The 19,611-nt window shown below is 36.4% G+C and overlaps 1 protein-coding gene across 1 annotated transcript; it reads right to left on the reverse strand.

Moving 5' to 3' along the window:
* Nucleotides 1-12,729: 12,729 nt before the first annotated feature.
* On the reverse strand, nucleotides 12,730-18,582 carry LOC107299965 (transmembrane protein 68-like; the record flags this gene model as incomplete). Its single annotated transcript, XM_015829310.2, has 5 exons — nucleotides 12,730-12,837; nucleotides 14,194-14,333; nucleotides 15,154-15,214; nucleotides 18,037-18,230; nucleotides 18,418-18,582. Coding segments are annotated over 5 exons (668 nt in total), but the record flags the coding sequence as incomplete, so codon positions are not given.
* Between the last annotated feature and the right edge of the window lie 1,029 nt (nucleotides 18,583-19,611).

Here is a 19,611-nt window from a genome sequence, read left to right on the forward strand (position 1 = left end):
AGACAGATATTGTAGGAATTCCTTCTTTCCTTCCTGCATAAAATACTCAAATTAGTAGTTGTTGGTCAATTTCAGGAACTTTAGGATCAGAGGTAGGCAGTGTTGTGTTCTGAGAATAGAATAGAATAGAATAGAATAGAATAGGTTATTGATTTAGTTATTTGACCATATCAAAAATATAAAACTAATACAAAGATAAAAAATATATATAAAAATAAAAAATAGGACAAGTTCATAATAAACTTTTACCCCTACATTTAAGCCCAGTTTGATCTAAATATTCTGTCCTTTTCAAAATGGCTTTTGAAATAAAGAGTGTGATCTTACTAGTGATGAGGAGGCTGCTTTCTTGCAAAATGTTAAGATAGTTTCTCCTATCTACCTGAGTATTTTTTATTTTTTAAGTAAGAATCTAAGCAGCCCTTCCTGCAGAGTACAGATTGCAGTCAAAAAGAATGCACAGTCTTTCTTCAAATTGAATTCCAGGTAACTTCCCATATCCTACCATGGAGTCTAGCTGCTTGAAAAAAGCTCTAAAATAAGCTCTTCTGAGATGTTGAAATATATGATTTGTTAAATATTTTTCTAACTGAGAAGCTGATTTGTGTTGAGTCAGCCACTTCAAAGACTTAACATATTTAAGTGCTGCAATATCATCCAGGGCAGCTACATCAATGACTATTTGAAAGCTTCCTTAGCCTTTAGATCTGATTGGACTGGGAATTGGGTGGAGAGTCCATATTGTGAAATGATATTTAAAATTGAGTGTCCAAGCATGAGGTAGCATGTTATGCAACTGTTCCTCAAAATACAGCTTGGATAATCTTTCTGGGTTCAAGATCCAGGAGCCAGTAACTGACTAATTATTTAATGGGTTTGTATCAGAGGTATACTCAATTCTGCCTTTACTGCTGGAGCTGGTGTAGATTTCTCCAGCCCCAAGATACATTTCAGAAAAGTGCATTGTATCTTGTCCAGTAAGGGAACATTTATATATCCCCATAGTTCTGCGCCATGGATGGTCATTGGGACAATGACATTGCTGTTATATACCTTCATGATTGAAATTGGAAAACTTAGGTGGCTATATTTGGTGAGCTGTATTGTAGCAATGGCACAGGATGTAGCCTTAAATAAATCCTTTTAAAATGTAGGAGCCAGGAACTTGATTCTGTGAAAACATGCTCTAGGTATAGATAGGCCTTGTTTTCATAGAAACAGTTTCCTGGCTCTCATATTTTAAGTTGAACTATATGATCCTTATCCAGCCTCTCATTATAACTTGCCTGCTTCTTCCCAAAAACAACTACCTTAGTTTTGGATTTATTGAGTCCAGGAAGTTGTCCACAGTATATAACTACAATTGCTTAATGAAGTTAATATCTATAGAGCAGGGGTGTCAAACTCAATTTCATTGAGGGCCGCATCAGCATTGCGGTTGCCCTCGGGGGGCTGGGTGGGTATGGCCAGGGTGGGTGCGGCCTACTGGGTGGGCGTGGATGAAATGGGTGTGGCCTACTGAATGGGCATGGCCAGGTCTACATCGTTTGCATCAAGGGTGCCTGTTGAAACTGGGCAGGCTGGGGGCTAGGTAGCATTGCACTTCTCATCAGATTCGCGCCACCCGGCTCAGCTCTTGGCGCTGTGAGGAAAGCGCCCCACTGCCTGCTGAAACCCCTCCCCCAGAGCTCATCAAGCCGGATATGTGAAGTAGGCGAGGGCCATTTGTTGGCCACTTCCAGACGATGGTGCATTTTTTCGTTCCTCACAAAGGGTGACACCTCCCCAGCATGCACCCAGGGGGGCGGGGCTGACGCAGCAGGGGCTGGTTCCTTGCTGTTTCCAGACAGCCTTGTGGAGCTAAGACTGAATGTGTTTCAGCATAGATGGCCATCACAAGATTATACATTGGCTCCCGGCCAGCCTGGGCCAGGGCAAAGGCAGCAGGGGCCGTTCCCTCACTGTTTTCAGGATGGCTTCGCGGGCCACATGAAACCACTTCTCCAATTCTTTGTTTTCTTTTTTTCTTCTTTTATTTCTTCTTATTATTATGTGAGACTACTGTGTAGTTAGATTCACAGTCTAAGACTGGTGGAAACTTAGTAATTCAAGTCCTAGCCAAGAATCTAAGAATTATTAAGAGATGGGCTGGGCTGAAAGAGAGTGACTGATCCAAAGTCACCCTGCCAATTTATATGCTAAAATGAAATTAGAACTCACAGTCTTCTGCTTCCTAGATCAGCACCTTTACTACTACATTAAACTGTCTCTAGTAGGCTATTATGATATCTTAAGTTTTTACTGTTTTCTTTGTAATACTGTATGATTTTATTAGAAAACAAAATCCAAAAGAGTTTGAAACTGATCTACATATCAGTTTAAGCCATGAAATGTAATAGCCAGTTTACATACATAAAGTGTAAAAGATGTAGTAAAGTCAGTCATTGTTGATAGAAAAGTTAGCCAACTGCATTTTATTCAATAAACAAAGATGATAGAATTCATGACTATGTAATACAGGCTTCAATTTTTTTGCTTGATATACAGTAATGTCCCCCCTTAAGTTCTATCCCACATCAATTGTTTTCTTTTTTCAACTATCTCATCACAGTCTTCTAGATGTTTTCACATAAAATTCCATGAAATCTCTTCAGTTTTGGATGGCAGTAGATTAAGTTTGTGGATGACATGAAAGAAAAACAAAGTCTAAAAACTTCACACTTATTTTCAAGTGGGAGGCAAAGAATATGTAAGTTAATTAACAAATAAAAATTCTATAGTGTGTTCCACAACAGCCTAAATCCATCTTAAACTCAAAATCCAACCCCTTACAATGCCTGTTACATTCTACTTCCTAACATTTGACAGATACAACTCCTCCTTCCACGTGTGGTACTGCAGAATAAAAGAGCAAATCCTAAGAGCAAAAATCCATTGATTTAAGCGTGAGAACAATAGAATGTGAGCTCTTATGATCATATGAAAAATGCATTAGCCTAAAAGGTTCTTGGGAGAATTTAGGGCAAATTCTCTTCTCCAGCTATATCTTGGTTTGATTGTTTATTTGTTCTTTTCTATCCCTCATAAAAGTTGGTTCTCAGCCTTCCAGCTGGGCTTAATTGCTGGTAAATACATAGTTATAACATATTTAATTACAACCAGTGCTTTTTTTCTAAAAAAAAAAAAAAAAAAAGGTGCCGGAACTCACACACGTCATACAACCCGCCTTGCCTACCCTACAAGGTTCCATCCCAAAAAGGTGCCGGAACTCCGTTTTGGGCGTTCTGTGAGAAAAAAAGCCCTGATTACAACTATCACTTTCTCAATTGTCTTACTAAGACCAGAAGCAAGGATAATATTTCCACATCCACTATGGGAGTTGCAAATCAAAATTTTTGTTCCACTGAGCCTGATCATCTAGGAACCTTTCTCCTAAATACCTCTTCAAAATGAAGCAACAAAACCAATTTTACAACTTTCTCTCTGCGGGCCTAGTTATAAATTAATCTACTACATTAAGTGCTCATAATATTGTCTAAGATTACAATTCTATTAAAAAGAAAGAATAACACACCAACAGATTCTTCAATTCTACCTCCCACTTTTTTCCTGTCCTACACAAAATTATCCATATAAGACTTGGATATAACAAATCACTATAGAAAAAAGGTGTGCTTTAGTGGATGGAGTTATTTTATCTACTGAGTCCCATATGTGTCTATTCAGATATGAGTCCAGCTAGATTTATTTGGAGGTAAAACAGTAGGATTTTGAGTTTTCTAAAGATAATTAAGCAACCAAAGCAAACCAAACTCTTCAGCTAATAGAGAAAAAAAATTCACAGAAAATTTCCTTAGCTAGCATGTACAGCTTAGCTATATTCATAGTCATATAATCTGACATAAGTGGTCATAAGCAATCTCAAAACATGGTTTATGATCAAAATTCCAAGGCTTTCCTACCTTTGAAGCTTCAAGAGCACAGTTTAGGCCACATTGGCCCAAGTGGTATGAAAAGTGGCTCTGCTTGCTCATATGATGAATCATTTCCCATGCATACCCAGTGCCATTTGCCTTTGTTTCCTTGTTGGGGCAAAAGAGGAAATGAGACAAAAAGGAGACTGCTAATGAAACACAATGAGAAAGTATCATGTGGGTCAGTGGGTGTCACAAACCAATCACACAGCTCCAGAGGGAAAACAGCAAAAAGATTCAACTAATGCTAGCAGGAATAAAAACTTATCCTACAGGGACCAATCTGAAAGTTCAGAGCTCCAGATGGTGTCAAAGTCCTATAACAATTCATAATGAATAATGCAATATCTTCACCGATACCAAGTTTGCAGCCTTATTGCAATGAGTGTGGAATTAGGTTACAGAAAAGAAACACGGTTGAATTTCAGGGTTTAGGGACTATGGTACAGACAACAAATGCTCTAACATTTATATGGCAACTGTGACTGGCATCTTCAGAAGTTGAAGATGGCTATGGGTGGCATCTTCACAGGCAAGTTGGTCTGCCCAGGTCAATCCAACTTAATTGCCTGTGATTACTTTCCCAACACAGCCCAACAGTTACTCAATGTGAATGCCAACACCAACGTAGATTACACAATGTTAAAAAAGGAATATGTGTACCTTGGGCCTGATTTCTTAGTAAATATATTAAGGTGTAGCCTTTCTATTGCTTTGATCTTCTTTCTGATAGAGTCTTTATTTTAATGGGAGAAAGTGGCAAGAAGGAGACAAGCAAGAGGGAGAAAGCAGAACTATTTAATTCAATTTTTTGCATCCGTCTTTACACAAAGGGAAAAACAGCCCAACCTATCAAAAACAGTATCGTAAAAAAAACAACAGATTAGAAACACAAGTTAAGATAGGCAAGAAAATGTAAGTGAGCAGCTGTCCAGCCTAGACGAGTTTAAATCACCAGGACCAGATGGATTACACCCTAAGGTTCTCAAGGAACTGGCAGATGTGATCTCAAAACCACTGAACTATATCTTTCAAAGATCCTGGAGCACTGGGGAACTACCAGAGGACTGGAAAAGAGCTGATGTAGTTCCCATCTTCAAAAAAGGAAAAAAAATGGATCCAGAAAACTACAGACCTATCAGCCTGACCTCAATACTTGGGAAGATGCTGGAAAAGATAATCAAACAACGAATCAGCAAACACCTAGAGGCAAACAAAGTCATTACCAAAAGCCAACATGGGTTTGTCAAAAACAGATCATGCCAGACAAATCTTATTGCATTCTTTGACCAAGTGACAAAATTAGTGGACCAGAGGAATGCTGTGGATATAATTTACTTGGACTTCAGTAAGGCATTTGATAAAGTAGATCACAACCTACTACTTGATAAGATAGAAAAATGTGGATTAGACAGCATCACCATCAGATGGATTCGTAGCTGGCTGACTGACTGTATTCAGTGTGTGGTTCTCAATGGAACTGCATCTACATGGAGGGAAGTGTGTAGTGGGGTGCCCCAGGGCTCTGTCCTGGGCCCAGTTCTCTTCAACATCTTCATGAATGATTTGGACCAGGGGATAGATGGAGAACTCATCAAATTTGCAGACGACACCAAGCTGGCAGAAATAGCCAACACTCCAGAAGACAGGCTTAGGATATAGGAGGACCTGGACAGACTTGAACACTGGGCGCTATCTAACAAAATGAAATTCAATGGTGAAAAAAATGACGTTCTACATTTAGGCAAGAAAAACCAAATGTGCAGGTATAGTATAGGTGGTACCTTGCTTAATAGTAGTAACTGTGAGAGGAATCTCGGAGTCCTAGTGGACAATTACTTAAATATGAGCCAGCAGTATGCTACAGCTGCCAAAAAAGCCAACACAATGCTAGGCTGTATTAACAGAGGGATAGAATCAAGATCACATGAAGTATTAATACCACTTTACAATTCCTTGGTAAGGCCACACTTGGAATACTGCATCCAGTTTTGGTCCCCATTATTTTAAAAAAGATGTTGAGACTCTAGAAAGAGTACAGAGAAGAGCAACAAAGATGATTAGGGGATGGAGGCTAAAGCATATAAGGAACGGTTGCTGGAATTGGGTATGTCTAGTTTAATGAAAAGAAGGATTAGGGGTGACATGATAGCAGTGTTCCAATATCTCAGGGGCTGCCACAAACAAGAGGGAGTCAAGCTATTCTCCAAAGCGCCTGAAGGCAGGACAAGAAGCAATGGATGGAAACTAATCAAGGAGAGAAGCAACCTAGAACTAAGAGAAACTTCCTGACCATTAAAACAATTAATCAGTGGAACAACCTGTCTCCAGAAGCTGTGAATGCTCCAACACTGGAAGTTTTTAAGAAGAGATTGGACAGCCATTTGTCTGAAATGGTATAGGGTTTTCTGCCTGAGCAGGGGGTTGGACTAAATGACCTCCAAGATCCCTTCCAACTTTGTTGTTGTTGTTGTTGTTATTATTATTATTATTATTATTATTATTATTGCACAGTCAGCCAGATGTTCAGACTGGATTTGGCATTTTTGTCTACCTATCAAGTTCTTACTAAGGACCTGGGATAGACAGATGTGGATGTTTCTTTTATATATATAAATATTTTATTGAATTTTATAAAGGTAATGAAGGGATAGGGTCAAAAAGGATAAGACAAAGGGGAACATACAAAAAGGTTAGACCAGGGGGGAGGGGTAACACAAAAGTGGGATTAATCCCACAAAATAACATCGCTTCAGTAAGTCTACCAGTCCGGGTTTACATATTATATCTTAATAATTACTCTATTATTAAACAACTTTCAATATAATCATGTAAATAGCGAATTAGTCAACAAATCTCATTCATTTCAGATGAATGGGATAGGCAGATGTGAATGTTTGATGGTATTATAGATATCATCGTAGGATGGAAGCAATTCCTAGTAAAGCCGCCTTTTGCAATTGACTAATGGCAAATTTGTCAATGCCAATGGTGTTCAAGTGGTGCTCCAGTTGTTTTGGGATTGCACCCAAGGCGCCTATTACTATTGGTACTACCCTTGCTTGCCTTTGCCACAGTCTTTCTATTTCTATTTGTAGGTCTTGTATTTTGTTATCTTCTCCAGTTCTTTCTCGTCTATTCTGCTGTCTCCAGGCACTGCCACGTCCACTGTCCAGACTTTTTTGTCTTTCTTACCGACAATTGTCAAGTCCGGGGTGTTATGTTGCAGGTGCTTGTCTGTTTGAATTCTGAAGTCCCAGAGCAGTTTAATTTTATCACTTTCTATGATTTTCTCTATTTTATGATCCCACCAGTTCTTGCTTACAGGCAAATGATATTTCTTGCAGATCTTCCAATGCACCATTGTTGCTACTTTGTCATGCCGCTGCTTGTAGTCAGTCTGTGCGATCTTCTTGCAGCGGCTTACCAGGTAATCCACTGTTTCTTCAGCTTCTTTGCATAGGTGGCACTTACTGTCTGTTGCTGTCTTCTCAATTTTGACTTTGTATGCATTTGTCCTTAAGGCTTGGTCTTGTGCAGCCAGAATTAGTCCCTCGGTCTCTTTCTTCAATTTTCCTGCTCTTAGCCATTGCCAGGTCTTGTTATTATCTGCTTTCTCAGCTATTTTTTTTAATGTACTGGCCATGTAGTGCTTTGTCTTCCCATGCCTCTATTCTGTTCTTCATTTGGTCTTTCTTGTAGGCCAGTTTGGCCTCTCCAGTAGTCAGTAAGCCTTCCTGATATACTAATTTCAGTGCATCTTCATCATTGTCCTTCAGATATTCTTCCAAAGCCATTTTTTCTTCTTCAACCATCTGATGTATTTGCAGCATTCCATGCTCACCTATTTGTCTTGGTAGATAGAGTCTGTCAATGTCACTGTGTAGATGAAGGGCATGATTCATTATCATTATTTTTCTGGTCTTCCTATCCATTGCTTTTAGTTCTGCTTGAGTCCAGTCCACTATTCCAGCTATGTATCTAATGACTGGAATTGCCCAGTTGTTGATTGCCTTCATGGTATTTCCTCCATTGAGTTTGGACTTTAAGATCTTCTTCACTCTCTTGATGTATTCACCTCTAATCTTGTGCTTGATGTTGTCAGCTTGAAGGATACCCAAGTATTTGTATTATTATTATTATTGTTTTTATTTATTTATTTATTTGGTAGGATGAAATATTCATATGTTCTTCTTTCACAATATTTGGAAATGACCATTGTTACTCCCTGTGGCAAAGAATTTCACCACAGAGATATTAATTGTAAAATACTAATGATATGTTTTCCTAACCATAACTACTGCATATGGATTTTAGAAGTTCCATCAAAGGGAACCAGCAGAGGTTAATTTGTAGAGAAATAACTAATCTGAGAATGATCGCCTGATATTGTAGTAGTTCAGCCAACAGTAATGAAGCATCCTTGTTAGCCTCAGACTTGGAAACCTTAATTTCATAAGTCATTGAGCTTCCAGTAATAGTAGCTCCTCCTTATCAATCTGACACATTCACACATTTCACATTCAAGTTTAGAAATAAATTCAAATACCTTTCACACATATCTGAAATCATGTCAGCTTTGCTAACAATTTTGGTACCCACAGAAAAATATACCCATATTTTTATATTACATTGCAGAAAATTGTGATTGGCTACAGAAAGTCAATAGTCCTCTTCCCATTTACTCCAGTTTTGATCTATGCTTAGTTCTGCACTTTGAATAAAATAGCATTCTATTTTATCTAATTCTTTTGTGCAGCACTAATTATGTTAATTACTTTTCCGAAGGCTACATCTTGTACTAACAGCCAGGATAGTTTGGTATGGCATGAAGAATTGGTCTTTCTCTCTACCACTGATTCTGTAATCAGCATGTAGCCACAGAACAGAAGTTGTGCTATAAGTAAACCAGAGATTAGACTACCATCTAGATTTCTCAGGTTGTGTTCTACAAATATTTTCTGGATCCCAATACATAGTTTTACATTATGTTTAATGTATTAGGACATCATGGTGGAGCACGGTATGTTCCAAATATCTAGTCATTAATCTCCAGGTTTATGCAATATCCAGGGATATATCTGAGATTCTGCTTGCCTCATCAAATCCTATAATTTCTTTTCTATATAGAGCACATGGCTTAAATGGCCAAATACTGTAAGTATATTACCTTGGTCATGTAAAATCTAGAAGCATAGCACTTCCATAATCTAGAAGAAGAAAACAACTTACTACCTTTCCTGGACCAGCAGAGACCACAATGGCAAACTAGAAACACAAGTATAGAGAAAAACCACCTATACTAAACAAGTGCTGTATACCAAAATAACAACCCAACCTCCCACAAGAGAAGGTGTATAAGGATTTTATTTAGATGAGCTCAAACTCACTGTAGCAACCTGGAACAGCAGAAAAAGGAAGTAGAGTATCCATACAACATACTCCAAAGTATCCACAAAACTTTATAAGAAATGCCTGACCACTCAACCCAATGCAGCAGAACCAACACAAACCCTAAAAATAATTACACTGCTATATACCAAGAATATCACCAATTTCATCAAACCACCCATAGACTGATACAACCACATGAAAACCGCATAGCACACAAGCCAACTAAAGTCCTTCAAAACATACTAAGTAAACCAAATGACCCAGAAGCCCCAGAAGAAAAAACAGGAGTCAGCTACATCATATAATGTAATGCAACAACCATTATGTAGGACCAGCAGGCAGAAGACTGGCAGGAAGCATCCCTGAGCACCAACTAGCAGCCTGAAAACATGATGAAAATTCTTTACTTTTACAACATATGGACAGAATTAACCATAGTTTCAGTTGGGAAAATGTGACTTATCCTAGACCAAGCCAAGTCCAAAAACACTAGGGAACACTAGAACCCTGGCACTCTGAGAAATACACTGTACGTCATCAATAAGTTCTATCACATTTCTCACATTAAATCAGCTATTTTATAAAAATGTATAGCATGCAGCAGTCACAAGGACAGTATATGTTAATTCTTAATTCTTTTAATCAAAGAGCAAGCACAGACAAGCTTGTTTGGGACCAGAGTAAAGGGAATGACCTCTCCACTCACTTTCACAGGCAAATGCTTTGCAGCATGCTGAATTTGGTTATTGTTCCCTTTGTAGAAATGCCAATGCAGAGCAGGGGATATTAGCAGTGTTCTGGATGACAGAATTTAAGCTACTATATGTATGTGGTGGTCATCATCAGGATTCAGCTCCCTGTGTGCTCATAGTAAAATAAACAAGAAACAAGAGCAGGTCCCTACCACTTACCACAGGCTTAGTCATAATTTGAGTGACAATATCTCCATTAATGAATGGGTAGAAAATTTTCTTATAAGGCTGAAATTAGAGATTTTGCCTATAGTGTACAATTTGAGCTTTGTATCTGCTGATCTTCTTGGCTATAGTTGCTATTATATACACGGCAATTTGAAATCACCCCTGCAGTTCTTTAGCTTTTATTGGCCTTCATACGCATCAAGTTCTTCCCTAGAACCTAGGATGCCAGAATGTATTGTGTAATATACATGATGTGCAGATGAAAGCAGTGTGGCATTGTGTAATTGACAGCTGGAAACATTGCCAATGCTCAGATTTATTAAGTGTCCTTCAAGATTTTTGGGAATGGCACCCAGTTTATGCCATAATCTTTCAACTTCAATTTTCAATACTTGATACTATGTGATCTTATCCAACTCTTTTTGTTTTTCAATTCTAATTCTTCTTATATGGAGTTAATCTACAGTTACATCGATTGTCTAAGACTGGTGAAACCTAGCAGTTAAAGTCCTAACCAAGAACCTAAGAACAATTAAGGTAACATCTAAGAATATAAGCAGTTCCAAACCTGATGGGTATTTTGCATTCATTGTTTATGCCAACTTTTTAATATATAATTCAACGCAGTGAATATTACTGCATGCTATTTTCCCAGAAAGTGAATTGGGTTGAGAGGGAAAAAATGTGAAGCTATACTTTAATAAAAGTAAATTGAAACTGCATTTGCTTTCTTTTGTGTTAGAGTCAGTTTGCAACCAAGTACTATCTGCCCACACACCCCATTTTTAGAATTAATTACTATTACTGTGTCAGGTATGCTGTGATTATGAATTCTGTTCCTTAACTGCATTCATTTATAGTAATATCTACTAAATTTCATTTTCAGCTATTTTTGTACCTTATTATTGTTGTGAAATCTGTTTATGTCTTCTAGGTAATAATTTTCCTATCCAGTTTGTATAATACAGAGAAAAGTACAGGACTCCCAATTAAATCTAGTTAGTTCCTGCTCAATATTTCACTCAAGTTTAATGAGTGATGGACATTTTTTCAAGTTAGTCTCCATGCAGCTATATATTAATAACATGCTAGTCAGAGTGAATTACTCTGCCAGCTGCTTGGTAAAAAAAATATCAAGATATCTTTACAAAATTCTTACAGTCTACTGTGTGAAAAAAATAGATAAGGCAAATCAGGTTTGTGGTAATTATGTTTAATGATAAATCTTTTTATGTTCACAGTGTGTACTCTAAAACTGTCCAGAGTATTGAAGTCGGAGTGACTGGTTTATATCTTGTTGCATTTTCCTTTTCCTCCTTTTTGAAGATAGGAATAACAGTAGATCTCCTCCAGTCATCTGCAGTTCACTGGGATTCCTCAGAGCATCATGGCTCTCATGGTTAGGAGGCTGGATTGGAGGTTAGCAAGCCCACATTCAAGACCAGGAATATGAAAAGAACCCCCAACTGGGCATCCCGGGTGATCTCTTCCCCTAATCCTTTCAATCCGGGAGCACCTCAATGCTTCTGACACAAGTGTGATGTGACCAGGATTTCTCAAACATAATTCATAAGAGTGTGAAATTTAGTCTCATGTTGGAGATTTTGTTGTCCCCAAAACTGGGTCTTAACTTGGTGTTGAAGCCAATTGAGCACCAAACACAAGATGTGGAACAAAAAAGACTTTTATTTTGGTACCAAGATGAAAGTAGCCCTGGCTCTGAAAACTACCAAGGCCCCAATTACAGTTTTACAGCAGTTTTTATAATCAAAGGTGATTCGCCCTCCCAATACACCCCTTTGCCCTCCCCCTAATAATACATGCATAATACATAATATTGATTGGTTACCTGGATTGCAGCCCCCTAAAGCTTTCTTGCTTGCTATGTAAAATAGCTAAATGTCATGTCTAGTTTTCTGTGCCAGCTATATGGTTTTGGGTTTTCTTGTAAGTGATCTATTCATGTACCCAACATCCTGGCTAAGTGGTTTCTGACAGATGAACTTGTGAATCTGTCTCACTTCATTGCTCTTGTAGCCCCCTCCCTCACTCCCCCACTCAACCCTCTCCCAGCCCTCCTTGCAATGCTATCAAGTATGTCGTTAGGAAGCTTGTACTGCAAAGAAAAAGTTGTGTAATTGTCTAAGAGTAAATGTTTCTCTCACAATTCATCTTCCTCACTCTCATGTCCATCACACCCACACCTGGGTCCTATCTCCACATAGGACCCTTCTTATGATTCCCAGGGCCTCATCTGCACATATATTCTTTCATCTGACCCTTCATTTAAACACATTGAAATAAACAGATATTCTTCCCCATCTCAATCTTGCCTCTTCATTTTTTTTAAGAAAAGTGCCTCCGAGAAAACATGTACTACATATACAAATATATTATCCACACACACATATATATTATTTACAGATATTATTGTTGTTATATCACTGTTTATCTTTGTTATGTGTCTCAAAGCGTTGCCTAAGAGCCTGCAATATACTTCCTGGGATTTTCTGATGTTTGTCCCGTAAAGCCTCCATTGCCCTTTGAGTCTGTTAGAAAGGTGGAGTGGGATGACATGGGATGGGATGGGGAAAAGAAAGAAAAAAAGGTGGTATAATTAGATTTATGTTTCGGCATTATAGAGAGAACATTTCAGAACTAAAAGAGTTATGGCAAAGATTTTTTTTCTATTCCTACTGATGCCATACTGTACATAATCAGATAAAGCACAATTTTCCGTTGGGTTAAACCATATAGTACATTAAAATAGATGGTGTAGAACTACCTCTCTGCCTACATTCAGTAGTATAATTAAAAAAACAGAATAGAAGTTAGATACCTTTTATTTAATTTGCTCCTAACTGTGGCTTGTTGAATAAACCACTATTGTCTGGATTCAGCTTTTTCTTGAAAAACATGAACCTCAGTTTAAATGCTACAATATCTGATTTCTCAGAACGTGCAAATCCCAAAGTAAATGAACTGGAGTATGGCTTTGTAGGCTGTGTGACCCTAGGCTTTTGCAGCTGACCTTCCCTCTGGCATATCGTATCCAACCCATTTTTTCTCTAAGGAGAAAATGCTCCATTCTATTGGTCAGAGAAATAAAGAGTCACAAAATATAGAAGGGTACTCTAAGTGGTATAAAAAAGCTATAAATGTGACTGAGTTGAATCATTTTGTCATTTAACTCGTATCATTAATGTAGTGATATTTACCAGCATTACAGACTGAACAGGAGATATCTGGAAGTTTTGACTGGTACTTGGATTTGTGAAGGACTGGAAGGATAAGAGTTGAATCCAAGGAAGACAAATTTATTATTATATTGAAACCATCTGATTACATGAAATTTCTAACTACTAATCTTGACGTGGTTGCGGTCACCCAGAAAAAGTTGGTATGCAATTTGGGGTATTCCTGGACTCATAGCTTCTGCTCAAACAGGAGATTGTAGCTGTGCCCTAAACAGTCTACAAAAGCTGTACCTATTCTTGGACTAGGTGTTCAAACAGTAACTCCTGCCTTTGTTATTTCTCAAAATGTTTTCATGTATTCTATGTGAAGCTGCTACCAAGAAGTTGGAGTTGTTTGCAACTAAAGTTCTTAGGGCTTTAGTATGATAGTTATTTGATTGATGTTTTCATTTAAGCTTACAGTTAGCCAAGTTGAGTAATTTAAATAAGTGATATTTAAACACTGATGGATGAATGTAAGGATGGAGGGATAGATGGATGGCCGATAGTCTTACACTGACAGTTATGTACCAAACACTCAACTATACTTATGTAAATCTAGGTAATGTATTTCAATAACTTTTACAATCTGTTACTATAGAGTTATAATTTCATGAACAAAGTGTTAATCTGAATGTATATTTTTCCCTTACAATAGAATACACTTACTTTTTCAGCTAATTTTTCAGGAGTTATATCTGGATCATATGGAATTGGTTTTCCAATATGGCTTATAAGTTTAACTGGAAACATTCCATATAATGGAAAGGTAATCCATCGGGTTCGCTCATATAACCATCTCATTGGTCCTGTGTACAAGATTTAGAAAATCTCAGAAACAATTTTAGCAAAATGCAAAGTTTCATATTAGTCTTTGTTAGAGACCTATATTCAAAAACTAGCAATTTTTAGTAGCGGTATCAGAAGTTACTAATGTAAAGGTTTTCTAGTTGAAAGAGAAGAGAATAAGCTATCATATTTGGGCCTTACAATTTTCAAAGTTTAGGTTAGATTTTACAAAGGTTTGAAAATTAGAGTTTAGAAAAGCAGGCTAATCCAGACATGTAAACACACACACAGATCCCAGAATACTGATAAATTGCAGGATGATGGATAAGTAAACAGACAGACAGACAAACAGACAGACAGACAGACAGACAGACAGTTTCCAGAATAAGCACAATGAATTTACAGTAATTTCTGCAATTTCTGGGTAAGCCTTGTGTCCATATAATCCCATGATCTTATGTCAATTATAGGAAATGTATTGAATCAGGTTTTCTAGCAAAGCTCTGAGGTTCTGTAGAACTCAGAGTTAGATATTTTCATATATTTCATATTCATATATCTATATATTCATTCAGCATTTTGATGAAAGATGAAAAGAGATTAGACAGTCTTTTATCATTTGTTGTTCTTTAAATGATCTTCATAAAAAGTATTAAATGTACATACTCCCAAATTAAACTACATCAATTATATTTTTAAAATATTTATAGCCCAGGTTTAGCTATTGCTGCTTGAGTTACAGTATCATTGAAATTAAAAATGGCAGGAAAAGATGCAGATGCATAGATTTATAGCCTTAAAAGTAATAACATTCCTGAGATTACATAAAGTTTTACTTACTTATATTTCCAAATGTTACATATCCTTCTCTAATATTTTGTGTAAATACAGGGATGATTGGCTAGAAGAAATAAAAGAAACAAATAATGAGACTATTTTAGTCACTGTACATGAATAAATGAAATGTATTGTTTGGACATAAAATAGATCTTTGAGAACCTAATGTGGATAATATATGTTGCTAAGGTCATTGCATCTTTTGACCTCCTATCAGATATTTTCTTCTGAGATTTTAAACACTGCAACAGCTGCATTATCCTACTAAATGTAGTTTGAACTCAGTTTCTAACATGCTGAACTATCCTTCATTCTTTCTTTAGTGCTGAATTTTCATGCATCTAATCTCAGTCAGCATCCTTGGGCAAATGCTGGGTTTTGCTGTTCAGTGTAGGAGACGGATCATCGTGGATGAACTTTCCAACTGCCACTTCCTCTTTCATAGTTCATTCTAGGAAAGTGACATAAAAGTGTGAACCATCTTTTATTTAAGATTTTGGTGGGGAATAGGTTATTCCTTCGTGGAAGAGAAGTAAATCAGAGTATATTGCATATTTCATCTACAAATCTATATCAGATGGCAAATTGAGGCTGCAAAGATTCTCCAGAAACAGGAGATATTATGAGATGCCAACTTGCACTCCTGACAGCTGCTTCTTATGAATAGACTGTAAGGACTGAAGTTTTTGTGGTTGGCTTATGAGCTGAGCGGATGGGCTTTGAGACAATACAGTCAGGATTACTACCGTAATTTTTCATATATGGATGGAAAATTCACACAAGCCTCATTTCTTTTTTTAAAAAAAATATTTTATTAATTTTCTATTTTTACAATCAAGTGCTTAATAGGCAACCTGTTGACTGAGTCCATTAGTAATTCCGTGGTACATATAAGCTTCTTCAAACTAAACCCAAATTACACCTTCTTCTGGTAATAGACATTTTTCCATACTAAGCAAATACAATTTTTATTGTTGTTAGTAAATATACAGTTGAATATCAACATTTGTTACAATTTTCTAATAGTAACAATGATATCATTTTAGAATATCTTTTCTAACCAAAACATATCTTAATTGGATTTGCACTCAATACCCATTTATTCAATCCATATCCTACTTTCTCTTTTTTTTCAATTTTAATTTTCCATCCATGTTCAAAATATCCTAATCATTTATAATTTCAGAACAATTATATTTGGGTAACCAAAAGCTTCCCTTATTCAAACTTCTTAGCATATTCTTATTTCCCTTTTCATACCAAGATATGATATTCTGATTACAAATCCTATCTATCTAGTTATAATAGTGCTTCTATTTCTAGTAATCTATTCTTAACCATATTCAAACATCTAATTAGTAATATAATCCCCACTAATAGGTCAAAACTTCTGTTTTCTTCAGTCTTATTCTAGCTTTCTTCCTTGCCAACTAACTTTCCAGGTCAATGCATTTGGATCATCAAATAATTCTTCCTCTATTTTTGTGTACGTTATTTGGAACAAGAGAAACAATTTAGTTAAAGTATTTTTGGAAGAACTAGCCCATTGATATTCATTAAACGGTCTCCTTCCTTCTCCAGTTCCCCACAATTATGTTAACAGTTCTATCTTCCATTCCATTGGCTCTCCTTCCTTATCCTCCAGTATGTTCTGAAATCTTGGTTGGTAGAATGTCTTTTCCATTTCCAATATTATTGTTGTGTCTTCTAAGTCTTCATTTGTCTGAGTTTGGCCATTAGTTCCTTCCTTTAGATGCTCCATATTTGTGTCAGCATTCTCTGGTTTTACTTCTATTTTCTGGGTTGCTAGTTCCTTCTCTGTAGATATTTTCTGAGTTTGCAGCTTTAAATTATGAAATTATTCTTTTATCTCCTTTGTGTTATTTTTAATCTCATCACAAGCTAAAGTAACTTTATATTGACTGATGACTATGATAGATTTGGGGGTGGAAGTCCATTTGATATGGGACAAAGACTTTCAACGGAATTTATGATACAAACAATGAGAAAATATTGACACATGGAGAGATCAATCTCTTTCTCTTGTAAAAATTGGTGTTAAATAAGGGGTTAGAATAGAGTGATCTCACCACAATTGAACAGAACATCATAAAATCACTCAAGGCAAATTGCCAAAAGTTTTCTTTGATTTTATGGAGAACTTAAGTCTGATTGATATATGGAGGCAGAAAAAACTGGCAATTCAAAAGAGTATATTTATTTTTCTGAGAAATATAGATTCTTCTCAGGAATATACATGATTTGAATTTCAAAGAACTTGGCTAAAAGGATTTCTAAAGTCACAATATAACATAATATGAACTTAAAAAGAAGAGTCAGTAGAGAATACAACCTATTTTGGAAAAACCAAACAGGAAAGAAGATTCCAGAGAAGATAAGTATTCCTCAACAAATTAAGCCTTTACAATGGCAATTTTTCATTTTATTTATTTTTCATTTTATTTATTAAATCTATGGTAGCAGTGAAAATGGAGTGTATAGATGAACTAGGGATATAGCTAGCATGTGAATTACAAAAAGAAAAAGAAGAGAAAATAATATTGCAATTAGAAGAGGAAGTCACTGCATGAATGGAAAATGTCATCAAAGAAAACAAATTCCATAAATATTATATGAAGGTGGCAGTGTTCTAGAGATAATAGAAGAATGAATAAAGAAACCAAATTTATGGAGCATTACAGAGGACAGATTTGCCATTTCCTGACCTGTCAAATCTGATTGGTGGTTGCATCTGCCTTCCTGTACATTTGCAGATAGGCAAATAAATAAATAAATAAATGATATGAAATTGAAACATGGCATTTAGAAATACATATTGCAATTAACAGCAACACTAGGAAAATAATGTAATGATAAATGGCTCACCACTTTTGCATCTATAGCTATATGAGCAAATCCTTTCCTGTTCCACCATATTATCTTGTAGCGGTTATTTCCATAGTTCTGCTCTCGCAGTCCTCCTGGTGAAACCATCAGCTGGTGTCCTTGTTTCAGAATGTTTACGCTCTTTTCTCTTGTAGGATGAACAGCGTAATGGAATAAGCGGCACATATGTAATCCTGCAAAAGCAGACCTATGAAATCATTCTGTTCTTCCTTGTAAAAGAAAACCAAATAGACATATTTCCACCATGATAATTCATCTAAGTCTTTGAAGAAGAAAAATTGGACTTCCCAAGTCAGTGAATCAATATCTTTTGAAAATAATTAGAACTAAACTTACAGTATTTTTATAGTATTTTTTTACCTGGTAGATGAAAAACAATATGATCCATTACAGAATAGAAGGGTTTCCCAGTAAGTCTTAAAATCTTATGGATAAAAAAATAGTGGTCTATTGGTATGGGTCCATGGTAATAAACAAGGATTGCTGGTTCTTTTGGTAGATTTTCTAGTCCAGAAATCTCATAACCTGTTAATGGTAGAACAATGAAATGGCTTCAATATTGTTTCACAAGGGTTTCCTCTAGAAAAAAATAAGATCATATAGAAAAATAACTATTTTCTTAGCTTTCTTAGCTTACTTGTGAAGCTTAATATTTTAAATCATATGTCATTCCTCAAACAACATGCTGTCACATCAATCAATCAATCAATCAACCAATCAACCAATCAATCAATCAATCAATCAATCAATCAGAATCTTCTAAGATTTGAATGTTATTACCTTTCTGATCCTGCATATTCTTTCTAATTTGATATGAAGTCACTTAGATTCATACCAATTAAAGTGACATAAGAGCTTATTTTGTTTTCAAATATCTTAACATTATCATAGGATATTTGGGGCATTTTAAAACATTTGTAAAAGACAACTTTGGTATTCCGCTTACATTTTCCAGAACTATTAACAGACATGTAAAACATATGATGTCTATACTGTGGCATGCCAAAACCATAGAGATGATGGCTTAGTATAAAATGTAAAGCCACCAGCTTTGAACAGTTACTAAACAGACTGAAACTTTAGGACTTTACAGGTAATCCTTCACTTTGAATCAGAATTGGGCCCAATTTCAGTTGTTGAGTGAAACAGTTGTTAAGCAAACACCATGTCGCCCCTTTGCTCCATGATGACAATCCTAACTCTCCCAGTCGTGGTCATTAAGTGACTACAGAGGTTGTTAACTGGAATGCTGGGAGGGCTTCCTGGGAATGATGGGGTGGGATAGGGCAGAGGCTTCCCATTACACCCAGAGGTCCTGGTCTTGGTCCCCATTCCAAAGGGGAGAACAGTGGTGTATACTATGCTTTCCCAAGATTTGAGGTCCATTCCTACAGCATGCTGAAGGATTTCCTGTCTTGGGAACATTCATTAAGCAATATTTGCCTTTTGATGTTTTGTAACATTAGACATGAAAAATATTCATTTTTCTTTTTCTTTAGGAATATAATGATTCCCAAGTTCCCAACATGTACATGCCTAGATATTTCTGGTAAT

This window comes from Protobothrops mucrosquamatus, unplaced genomic scaffold, assembly GCF_001527695.2.
Source record: "Protobothrops mucrosquamatus isolate PMUCROS unplaced genomic scaffold, P.Mucros_1.0 scaffold5825, whole genome shotgun sequence".
Classification (NCBI taxonomy): domain Eukaryota; kingdom Metazoa; phylum Chordata; class Lepidosauria; order Squamata; family Viperidae; genus Protobothrops; species Protobothrops mucrosquamatus.